Source organism: Plectrocnemia conspersa, unplaced genomic scaffold (assembly GCF_051122295.1).
Source record: "Plectrocnemia conspersa isolate PC_06_02 unplaced genomic scaffold, ASM5112229v1 ptg000001l, whole genome shotgun sequence".
In the NCBI taxonomy this organism is placed as follows: domain Eukaryota; kingdom Metazoa; phylum Arthropoda; class Insecta; order Trichoptera; family Polycentropodidae; genus Plectrocnemia; species Plectrocnemia conspersa.
Window position 1 is genome coordinate 29,575,616 of NW_028277165.1, and position 12,964 is coordinate 29,588,579.

The following is a 12,964-nucleotide window of genomic DNA, read 5'->3' on the forward strand; positions in this document are numbered from 1 at the left end:
GCTATTTTTACTTTTAATGCCTTAGATACCAAAAAAATATAACTTTAATAAGCTCTCAATTTAGATTTACTTGGAAAATATACATAAAAGGTAATAAAAATTTAATCTTGTAAAATGAATTTTTAAGAATTTTAATACTCTCGTAATGGCTAATAATATAATATATATATGTATTTAGATTATTTTTGGAATAACAATGAATATAATAAACATAATGTAAAAAACTTAAATGTTTAATTATATGGAATATTGCGTTTTATTTTATTATATAAATTCGATTATGTACATAAATAGAATAAATTAATCTTACCGAAATAAAGCATATATATTCCTCTTTTATTTATATATCTACGATTTTTTCAAACACGCTTTATTTATGCTAGAAGGTTAATTACAGTAAGATACGAAGGACAGTAGGATGCTGCTTAATATTGTGATTTAATATTCTAATATGATATATAATATAACTTTTCTAAACAAATTTTATAAATCATGATAAGCGCAAATGTGACAATTGCTATCATTTTAATTTGTTAAAAATAAAATAAGGCATCTAAAATTAAGTTTCATAGCTAGAAATAATATAGTTTATATACAGTAAGTAAAATGCACAACATTTCCACAATATATAAATTTTCTGCTAAAACTTTTTCAATCACCGCTTATCAGAAATTCACAAAGATAGAATAGAATACCATTTCACAATCAAAGTTCGATTGTGGTCTGCGTTGCATGTCCACAATGAGTTTTCATTAGTTAAAGGTTGTATCAGTATTTCCATTTACACATTCACGCAGACAATACTGGCTGCCCAGGTTGGCAAGTTTAATATTCGATACAGTCAAAGGGTAGCTCCATTATTAGTGGTTAACGAACCAGGCGCATTATACAGAGGAAATGCTAATTTAAATTTAAAAAAAATTATAGGACCTCTCATCGGAAAATCGAATTACTTTTTAGATTAACTTTTAGCTTTCGAGTTTAAATATACAGCCAGCATAGTTTCGAAATTATTCCAGAATTAAATTCTACTGCCTTTTCAAGTTCATTTAATTCAAAATTAACAAATTTTATCATGCAAACTTTTTGCTACTATCAAAAGATATTAAGTAACTTTTTATTATAATATTAGAGTTGCTTCAGTCAATTGATTTTTTTAGCACAAGTTGAGCGTTTATCAAAAATCGATGACAGATTTATTTAATTTATTGTCGTCGATTAAAATTAATATCTTTTCAAGGGCGTATTTCCGATGATTTATAATATACATTTATTATTTATCGAAGTTTAATTGCTGTTATCGAAAGCTTTACAATTTGGAGAATGTAAATATTGAAATGCAAAAGCGGAATTCTCACACCATAGTTTTTCTTTCGGAATTCGTTCGTTATTAATTTTTTGAGTGTCGTGGAAAATGAAAAATAATATTTATTCGCTCGTCGTCAGTTTTTTTGGATAAATATTTGTACAATAAATGTGCCTTATAAGCATATTTTTTATTAAGTAAATAGAAAAATATTAACTATCGGAAAAAAGCAATTTGAAAATGTTATAAAAATAATACTTATTGTTGAATTTGTGTTTATGTATATTAAGTAAATACAAAAATGTAATATATATATATAGTAATAATATAAATAATACAAACCCATAAATAAAAATTACAATATAAAATAGTAAAAACACGCAAATGAGATCACCCGAAAGTAGAGATCGCCAGACTAGAAAAAACGTAGACAATGACGCAAAAATATATAGTAACAATAATGCTGTTTATCACGCCCCAATGATATATTTAGTTTTGGTGGCCGAGTAAAGTGTATTTTGTAGGCAGTTAGATGCCGGAATAGCTGATGTATTAAATAAATAATTGTGTAAATAAAAATGTAGATGTCCAGCAAGTGGTTGTTTGTTTAAATGCTTAATGGTACTGGAACGTTGTCAAATCTATACTTTAAATAAAAAAAAATACATGAGTCTTTTGGTCTGTCACAAGAGCTCCTCCAAAATGGCGTGTAGTAGCGACGTGCCATTTGCACATGTCATTTTGGCTGCCATTATTATATTTTCAACTTTATTAGTTAAGCTGAATAGTGACGTGCTGACAATCAATTACGTGCTATATTGCAATAAGGCATAAGGGCAACTACTAAAAGCTAAGCAATATTTTATTACTTTACTATATTTTATATTCATTTGCGATTCATCCAGACTATATCGCATTTGACATTGACGCCCGATAATGAAACCTGATTTATGAAACACATATACCATACAAATCTATCAATGCGTCTTAAAAGCCGTCAAAGTCATAAAACTAATACTATTATAGATTCAATATTATTTTATGATTTTAATATTACTTTATGCTATATTGTACCTGTTGCAAAATCAACGAAAAGTACATAAAATTAGTATAAATAAACTATAACATTTTTATCCATAAAAAATCGTATTTACTTAAAATACATTATAAGATATGAAAAAAATAATTAAAACACATAACTAAGTTATATTGAAATTAAGTACTGCCGTATTTAGGAAAATATTAAAATAATATAATTGAATGCAAAAATTAGGCAATAATAATTAAAAAAAATCAACAAACAATAAAAAATAAATAAAAAATGTATTTTTGCAAAAAATAATAAAATTATTGTATAAAATTTCAAAATCATGACAAACCGTCTAAACCATCGCGTTACAAGATATGACAAAAAATAGCTCATCAAGGAAGCCATAAAAGCTAAAGATTTTTTTAATATTTAAAAAACTATATAAAATACACTTGTGAGCACTAACTATTAAAACCACCCTAACTCAAATCGCCGAAACATTATATTAATGATGATCTTGAAAGACACTTTTTCAGAACTTATCGAAAGTCTTATGAAAGCAAGGCAATAAGTAAATAATATGATGAATTAAACAAATGAGCTATTAACAAAAAATCTGAACCGAGATTCTCACATGAAATGAATTTTTTTTGCAATAAATACAGTTAATGCCGTAATAAAATGCAAAATGTAAAAACTCATACAGACAAAAGTGCTATAAAATCACTAATAAAATTACGAAATGTGAAGTTTATATATTCTCCATTCTATTAACTGTAAAATACACGAAATTTAGCATTAAAATTGGTCGGTAAATAAGTGAGTTATGTTCTTGTGGACCGACCTCAAAAGTCAGCGGTCATCTGGACTTGACTACATGCACTCTCCTCACGTGGACAGATGCGATACGCTGCTTACTGACTGTAGATTATGTAATGACAACTTCCAATACAGGAAAACGCCTTACCCTGATGTGCACGCAGACGGTTTAGTCTTACAAGAGAAAGAATTTCACAATTTTTGAAACTGTGATTGGTCAAAGACTCGCAGACAAATTTCTTTATCATTGAACATTTTTTTTCAAAATACACATAAGAGAGAACACATTTAAAATGTGTAAATAAAAATTATAAATACTATAGAGACTTAAAATCCATTCTCAGTAAAAAACCAGTTACAAATATCATAGATCAGATTTTTGTATAGTACAACTCATATTTAATCTATTTTTAGGGATTTTTTAAATAAAAATATTTAATTCTAAGTTATAAAAGAATACAAACTATATTTAAATTAAAAAGATCCTATATTTTGTATTTTATATCTCAACATGGAAAACGTTAACGGTTTCAAAATCAATCATGTACGTCACTCGATTCTATCAAGGGCGTTATTTATCACCAAACATAATTCCGCATGGAAAATATTTTTACTCGATCTTTTTCGGGCACTAAGGGGCAATTATTGTCCTGAAAACATATCCCGCGTACAATATGGCTGTCCTTTCAATAATAAATCAAACGATACCAAAATAATTCGGAATCTGTCAAAAAAAATTGGACAATTGTAGCGCGACCTTCCAGAAACCTTCTACGATTAATTTCAATTATAATATATGTAATAAAACAAAGAGCTAAATGCTTATACACGTACCAACGTTTATATCAAAGAAACAGAGGGACATAATAAAACGAAAGAGCCCCTAAATTATATAAATTATAGATATCAACGGGCAGAGTGAAGGATTCGTGACCCGAAGCCAAACTTTGGTATACTTTGAAATATTTATGACGTACTGTATAATACATTACGTTTTCGGAACTAGAGGTTCACAGAGAATTTTAATCAAACGATGTATTAATACGAGCATTCAACAATAAGTAAAGGTTATTGATTTTAAGAATGCTATTTTTATAACTTGATTAGCATATACCCAATTTATTGGAGCGGCTAAGATGTTCCATATATGTATGAAGATAATTACTTATTGATTTTTTATTGTTTAATATTTTATATGTGCTTGCTTTGGAGTCCTACAATAAACTATAAGCTCTATTTTATATACGCTGAAAGTTTTTCGCAATATCAAAGGTTTCAATTTTTCATCCGACAGACAAATCCATTGGATGGACTTTATTGAAAAAAGTGTCAGGATAACGTCTGCGTGGTTTCGACACGTAACGGACTAAGCCATTTGTCACTTTCGATTTTTCAACGTTCTCTTTTCCTTTAGAAGTGACTTATATATTTTGTGAAAGTATGTATGATTGTATACCATGTGCGTGTTACATCGGAAATTGTTTTGCGCATTGTCTAAGTGGCAAATATGTAAATCTTTATGTGCTTTTATGGTCACATTGATTGTGCCATGTGAATTTTAATTGTATGAAATCGGTTGACCGATTCCATCTGTATAAATACGGTATAGTATACTAAATGAATAAATAAACTAATACAACTTAATGTTATACTATAGATAAGTATATAGATTTAAAAAAGATTTTTCTTAATTTGAATTAAAAGTCAAATTTATTGGTATAGAACATATTTTTATATATAAAATTAAATATATATATATATATTCAATTTCAAAATTAACAGATTATCAATTACTAATGCGTGTTTAGGTTCAGGTAATTTTGATTTTTTGAGTAAAAACGAAATTCATTTAAAAAAAATAATGTTTTTAAAAACGATCATATTTGAAAAAATGATTACGTATAATATAGCATTTTTTCGCTCAGATTAAATAAAAGTTTTATTTTATTAGATCTTGTTCAACTTCTTTTAGAAAAGTTTGTAATACTGTTTCTCTAGCTAGATATTATATAATATATCAGTCTCCTAAAGGTCGTGGGTTTATTAGGATACCGCTTGGCGCGAGTTTATCTGAACTATTGCTTATTGCAAGGTAAAAACAAAGTGATTTAAATCAAATTCTGACTAAGATGTCTTAAAAATCGCTTTTATTTTTTCCAGCATTATTTTTTTCCTTTACAATTCAAGCATTCGAATATATTTAAAAAAGTAAAGATTTCGTTGTAACTAGGGTTCTTAATTATTCAAATATCGAATAAAAAATAGTTAAATTATTCGAATATTCAAAAAATTTTTATTCGATATTCGAATAATTAAGAACCCAAGTCACAACGGATGACATTCTTTTTACAGACATCACTTTTTCAAAGTTGAGCTAAATTATTTAATAATTAAAATAATTAATAATGATTATTTTAATAAATAAATAAATTTTTGGATTTAATAAAATATGCATAACACACTGTGCTAATTACTGATCAGTAAGGGTGTAAAAAAAATAATTTTAGCTTTTTCAAATTACTGAAAAAAGATCAGTTGTGATTCAAATATTAAGAAAAAATATAGGAACATTTTAAATAGGTAATTTTATCAAATTTATTTGAAATATAATAGCAAATTATGTTTGGAGCGAATTTGCTATATATAAAAGTTGGATCAGTATTGGCGTTTATTTTGTACGAATTTGCATTTAATTTAAACATAGAAATAAATTAATCGCAATCAAATTATTCAGCTGAAAACAATAAAATTTTTGCGTCATGAAACAGCAAATACAAAAACGTAACACTAACTTCACAAAAATTTGCAGCGTACACCTGTTTTTTGAGAAAAGCGTTAAAAGCTTTCGAAATTTGCTTCATTCGACGAACAAATTCTGCGAATTTCGGTCATAGTAGACACACCGATAAACATTTTATTCATACATTTTTTCGCAGGCGTAAAAGCATTTTTAAAAAAAAAATGATCTTACTGTCCCGCATTTCGAAACAAAAATAAAGAATTAATAATCAGACCCATCTAAACAATGTGTCTAATGTGAAGTTATACCAATAATATTATTTTTTAAATAGCAAGTCATCTAAAAATAAAACACCTTTTTAGAAAAAATCAACCAAAGAACATTGACATTTTATTACCAAAAAATACAATTAAAATATTTTGTCAAAATACACTAACTTGCTAATCTCACGTATCGTAGATTACGATAGAAACAACTGTATATAAAAATATGAGCATAAAAGTGTAGTGTCTAAAAAATATATTAAATCTTTAGCTCAATGTACTTAAATAATTGCATTTTTTACACGAATTCAAAAATTTTTTTTTAAATATTATTTTTATTATTTTGAATCTCATAACAAAATTGTATGTTATTAAACAATTTATTAAAAAAATGTACCTGTTATTTAGATATTATAAAGATGGAATGCTTTATTTTATTCTCACAAAAATAAACTAAACATTCAGTTAAAGGTTTGGTTGGTCTTTTTTGTAGATAAATATGCATAAATTATATGCATGAATTATATACATAGGCGCCACTTATATTATCTAACTACTACTAAACGCGAAACATTTTTTATATTAATGGTTACAGCTGCCTTGTCAAATGGTGGGCGGGTTTATTATGCCCAATTCCTCTCTTTTGTTACGCCTCTAAGCAGAAAAAACTAGACTGAATGCTAACCATAAATAATTGTTTTATCCACTAAGCTTTACATACTATTAGCATGGCAGGCACACAAAGAACCATAGATTTTGGAGCGGCACTAGTCACTCAGGTATATTGAGAAAGAAACGATTACCTGTGTTGCTTAAGTATACAAATTGTTTAATTCTAAGATTTTCTTAAAATTTCATTTGAGATAGTATTAACAAAAAATTGATCAAATATTCGAATATTCATAAAGTTAAAAATCGGACGAAATAATATTGAATGATTAAATATTGATGAATATATAATTGTAGTGTACTAACGATCAATGCATTTTATAAACATTGTTAAAATATGTTCAAAACTTATGTCCAGACTAAAATATAGACTTTATATTTTTCCTTTTTTAATTATTTCTTTTAAATATTTTTTTAAAAAGTTAAAAATTATATGGCAAACTAAAATAAGCAGCAAAACAAGTAATGATCTCTCTTTGAATTAAAATTTATTTAAAAAAAAAAACTGCTCTCTCAAATCAAATTATTTACTGATATGAGTTGGTACTACTTGTAAGTGGCGCAATTTTTAATATGTGCATGTTAAAAGGTTAACGAAGAGAGCATAAAAGTAATATATATTTTATTCGAAATAAATTCAATCTAAAATATGTAAATATTACTGTATGTTATTTTATAAAAACAGATAAATAAAATAAATTATATACTAAGTCTAGATTTTTTAAATTTTTTGTTATATTTTTTAGAGATTTTTAATTACTATAACAAAATAACTATTTTGAGTATTCCTGACAATTACTTCTATATAAATAATTTGCCAACCATATTGTGTGGATCGTAAGACACACACTAGTTAACTTTTTTATTTATTCAATAAATACGCACAATGTTCGTATTGTACACATGCTATAGGCAGATCACGTATCGTACCCAGATTAGGTCCACAAGGTTTTCGATGCACACAACCTAGTTTTCCATCGAATCTCTAATCGCCACAATCGAATGAAAACAAACGATCTCGGGACACGAAAGTTTAAAAAAAAACCTACATACAAATAATGAGCTATTAACTATCAAACTCGCATAAGTCACAAATATGTCGGGCTAAGAAAACTTTCCTTAACCGTCTTATTTATAGAGAACGCTTCGTTATTAATTTATGTTAAGCTTTCGACGATTTCAAAAACTCTCACTCGAGGCACATGTTAAGTTTATAAAGATATGAGCAACTTAGTTGAGTTTGATTTGCTTGTAAATAATAAAAAGACTCACCGGCCGCGTGCACAGCAGGAACTTTGAACTTTTCCATAGCCGGGGTCACCAGAACAGCAGCTGCAAGTTGCAGCCCGTGGTCCAGGATCGATACCACAACACACACCACTAAAATAGTCCATCCCCAGCCACCCTCTGGGTAATAGTGTCTGTAGAGAGTCTGCGTTTTTCTGGCACTCAGTGGCGTTTTAGCCAGATTTCCGCAACGGTTCAAGTAGTCGTCTTCAATTATCTCACTAGGTCTCCTCTTGGCCGCTTCTATGGTGCTGTTGCATCTCCTGAACTGAGATTTCGTTTTAACCTTGGGCTTATCGGTGTTCATGTGACTCACACTCTTAGATCTACCTTTCCTGTATCCATTACTAATTTTATTAGGCGCCCATTTGCAAATAGAAGACATGGAAGTGCTCGAGTATCTCCTGTCTCCAAATCTGCTCGGCAGTTGCACGCTTCTTAATAAAGTATTCGGAGACAGAGCCAATAGCTGAATACAATAACATATTTTAGAGTTCAAAAGACTCGAAGATGGATTATTTGTATTTAATTTCAAATTATGAAAGACGGCCGAATCGCATGAATTAGACCTTAAAACTGTACTCACAGTCATGTTGCTGCTCTCTGACTTTTTCCTCTTTATGCTCTTATCCTTCTTAATTCTATTTTTCAAGAACTGTTTTGCATCGTTTATGAACCTTAAATTGTCTTCATTATACTTACAAACTAGATTATTAGCATTGTTCTTATGCACAGAATTAAATTGACAATCGCATCTCATGAAGTCGCAATCGTTCTCTGGTAAAATACAATCATACGTACAAGTAGTAGGGTTAAATAAACTATACTGATTCTCTTGCGGAATCTGAGGTAAATTCTCTTTATCCGGTGAATTCATCATCACAATATCATCGCTCAAATCTAGCGAATTGTTCAATTCTATCTTATTTCCGTTGAACTTATTTAAAGGATCACTTGGAGCCTCTGCTATCGCACTGAAAGTCCTACCTTGTTGATCAACTTTGAGTTGAACCATGGCCATGGTAGACGCTGGCCAAGTTTTGCTATGATATATAGGCATTTTATATATCATGGATTAATTTTGTCACAACACTTTCACTAGTATTATATTATTAAAACATCACATCAGAATATCTGAAACAAAAAAAATATATCGTAAGTTTTGGTGTATATATCAGCGTCTTGAGTCGTTTTAATTTAATTTAATTTAATGTCACGTCTGGGTCCCTTTAAAGCCTGATCTATTATTTACATTAATTACGCAAAGCCTTAAATACAACGTAGGTTCGCTTCGGCAAAGCTATGAGCTTTCGCCAAAAACTATTTTGGCCTTGACGAAGGTTTATACTTAAGATCTTACTTAACGAAAATTCTGGATTCGGTAAGAAAATTGAATATTTTTGTGAAAATAAATATGCAAAATGTGTTAAATTGATAAAAATAACATATATTGAATTTAAATTATTAAAAAATCTTGATTGAAATATATTTAAATTAACGAACCTGTTGATATTAGATTCGTATAGTTTGGGAACCGTTCAGATCGCCATCTGGTAACATACTGACCTGATGGCGAGCTGGAATTTTTAATCAATTCCAAAGGTAAGGTCAGTCCACGATGGTCGAACGATTCCGAAATGACAATTAGTATTGTTTACTCAGTTGTGTTGCATGACATGACGTGACGTGACCGTTGCTTTGTCACAAGATTCGTGTCTAGACTTTTCATTCCCTTAGAAGTGTATCGGAAGTAACCGAGAACCGTTAAACAATAGTCGGTTATTGAAAAATAAATACATGAATAATAAGTATTTAATATCGTGCTACCTTTACTAAAAATATATGTATATAAATATTCATTAATTTATTGACTTGTATATTATTTACTTGTAAAAAAACAGAGTTAAAAGACTAATTGTAAGATTAAGAGGTATCGAAATACGCGTTAAGGACGCTCGGTTTTGTTTTGCGGAGCGCGTGTCACTTTATTGTGAATCGTGCGAATTTATTGTCGACTTACATTCGTAGCGTCTTGAATATGACTTAATTTTTTGGTACTAATTTAAAATAAGCGAACACAATAATATTAAAATTCAATATTCAATGGTAATATATATTATCAAATAAAAACTAAAAATGATGAAGAATGAAATAAAAAAGACAATAATTAGGATGTTAAATAAAAATAATATGTTACTTAATATAAGATAATTTTAATAAAAAAATATATACTTAATAAAATATAGTTTTAATTTAAACAACAACATTATTAAAAAAATGACAAGAGAGATATTTTTTAATGTGTTGAAAAAGCCATTATATAGCTATAATTATATTTAAAAATATACAAAATACTAGAAAAACTAAAATTAATTGCAAAAGCCTATTAAAAAAAACAGAATTGAAAGTTATCATTCAGAATATAAATCACATAAATAAAGGTTGTTTAACTATAACCTGTGAGTCTGAAAAGGTATTATATAAAATATAAATAAATATAATTTTAAAATAACTGATAAATGATCAATAAAAAAAGTGTATAATAAAATACTAACATGCATAAACTAAAATAAATTTGGAAGTAAAAAATAAATAAAAAAAAAGGTACTAAGGATGACGCAATTAGACATTACAAAGATTGAAAACATAATGGATAGAGGAATATTAAATATCGAATGGGAAAAGTGCAAAGTATACTAAGATACTAAATCTTAAAAAAAATTGTATAAAATGTGGACTCAAAGAGAATTTAATATAACAATTCAATAAAAAATATGTTTAAATTGTTGCAGAAAATATACAAACTTAAATTTTTTCTGCAACAATTTTTAAAATGCGATGGATCGAAATTATTCCATATATAAAAAATATGCACAAAATTATTATATTATAATATAATATAATACAATAGATAGAAACTAAATAATTTAATTTAACATGGGAAACACGAATCTGTAACTGGGATAATGATTATTGCTTGTTGAAAATAAATATTCGCTATTTTTATGATTAACGGAAACATACATCACAAATATTATTGAAGAATATAAATTAAATTTTGACGATTATAATATGTTTAAATGCGATTTTAATTACAGACATACATGAGGTGTTATACTGTGTATTAAAAATATATATAAATTATAATACACTATTTAAAAATAATATAACATATGACATATGGTCCATTACAGTAAAGATTTTCGTGGAAAAAAGTACGAATATTACCATATAGATTCTTGATACTCTTGCAATTCATAAATAATGTTTCAGAATGTTATTCTAATAATAAATACAGTTTTAATTGGAAACTCAAGAATTTTTAATTCAAAAATAAAAAAATAGAAAATATATTTGGTTTACGATAATAACTAATCGAGGAAATAAATAGATTTAGTTTTTACTAATAGTGAAAGAGTACCATGTGAAGTAAAAAACATTTTATTGTATATATTTATATAGAAAAACATAATGCAAAAAAGGTATGAAAAATAATGAAATAATTATAAAAATAGATTATACTAAATTAAGAATAGAATTAAAAAAATGTGTCTGGAATATTGATATCATTGATGTTAATTTGATATGGAACAATATTGTTGATTGTAAAATAAAAAGGCAATATAATTTTAAAACAGAATATTGATTCAACCCAAAACCGTGGTTTAATGATCATGTTGAAAATGCTTTAAGAAGGAGAGATGAGTCATATAAAATATTCTAATAATAAAAACATAACAAGTGGTATATAAAGTTTAAAAAAAAATTAAAAACATACAAACAATGTAAAAATGTAACACTCAAAGCATTAGGAATAGCTAAAAAAATGGTATGAAAAGAGCGTAAATGAAATAAAAAATCAACCAAATAAAATGTGGAAAACAATAAATATGTATTTAATCCTATTCAGAGAAACGGCATAATAAATATAAAGATTGATGGAAATATATATAAAGATCATCATACGATGAATAAATAAATACTACATGGGTAGTATAAAAGTGATTCAATACTTCAGTTATACAAATTATTATAGTACAATAAAAAAACATTAAATGTAAATTTCGGAGAATTTAAATCAGTATCTGTAAAAAAATTTTACACATCATTTTTTATTTAAAAAATATAACCAGTAGTGATAAATTGGATGTAACTATAATTAAAGAAACATGGTAAATATAAGGAACTAAATTACATTATTTAGTAAATAAAGCACTCTCCAAAGGAGAAATTCTTGATAATTTTAAGATTGCTACTATTATACCCTATACCTAAAATAAAAATTAGTAAAAAGGTTGTGGAAGTTAGATTAATTAACAGGTGTTTTGTATAGAAAATCTGATGGAAGGAGTTGTAGTCAAACTAATTAAAAATTTCATTATTTCTTAAAACATTTTATGGGAACAACAATCGGGATTTAAAACAATTAGCTACATTAGCTAGATAAATTATTTAAAAAAAATCTTAGGGGTGGTGTTGACAATCCACTGATGCGTGGCGATTTGCAGAAGAAAACTATGAGTGGTCGCCAACTAGTTATTCATGAACCACTGAAGATATTTGGTGGTCTGCAAATAAATTTTATTATATTTACAGTTTTCATGGTTTGTAAAATGCTTTATTAAATCTTATAATTTTTTTCTTAATCAAATAGCATGTTTATTGAAGGCCCACAGCAATATACGGTATTAGAAATTTAATTATTTAGTCAACTTATTTTTCCAACTGCAAAATAATTTAGGGTTGCAAGATTTCTTAATTGTTATTTTTAAAAATAAAATTGTAGGATACTTTAAGTGCATATTTTTTATTAAAATTGCCGTACTGACCATAAGAACAAGACTATCTGC

At 27.2% G+C, this 12,964-nt stretch overlaps 1 protein-coding gene across 2 annotated transcripts in view; it reads right to left on the minus strand.

The window, feature by feature from the left end:
- LOC148239552 (monocarboxylate transporter 12-like) overlaps window positions 1-12,964 on the minus strand; it is a 192,603-nt gene that overhangs the window by 148,952 nt on the left and 30,687 nt on the right. For both annotated transcript variants that reach the window (XM_088197210.1, XM_088197201.1), the window contains exon 2: window positions 8,100-9,248. In XM_088197210.1, the coding sequence (XP_088053336.1) occupies window positions 8,100-9,186 (1,087 nt within the window). In that variant the 5' untranslated portion in view covers window positions 9,187-9,248. The remainder of the gene's footprint in view (window positions 1-8,099; window positions 9,249-12,964) is intronic.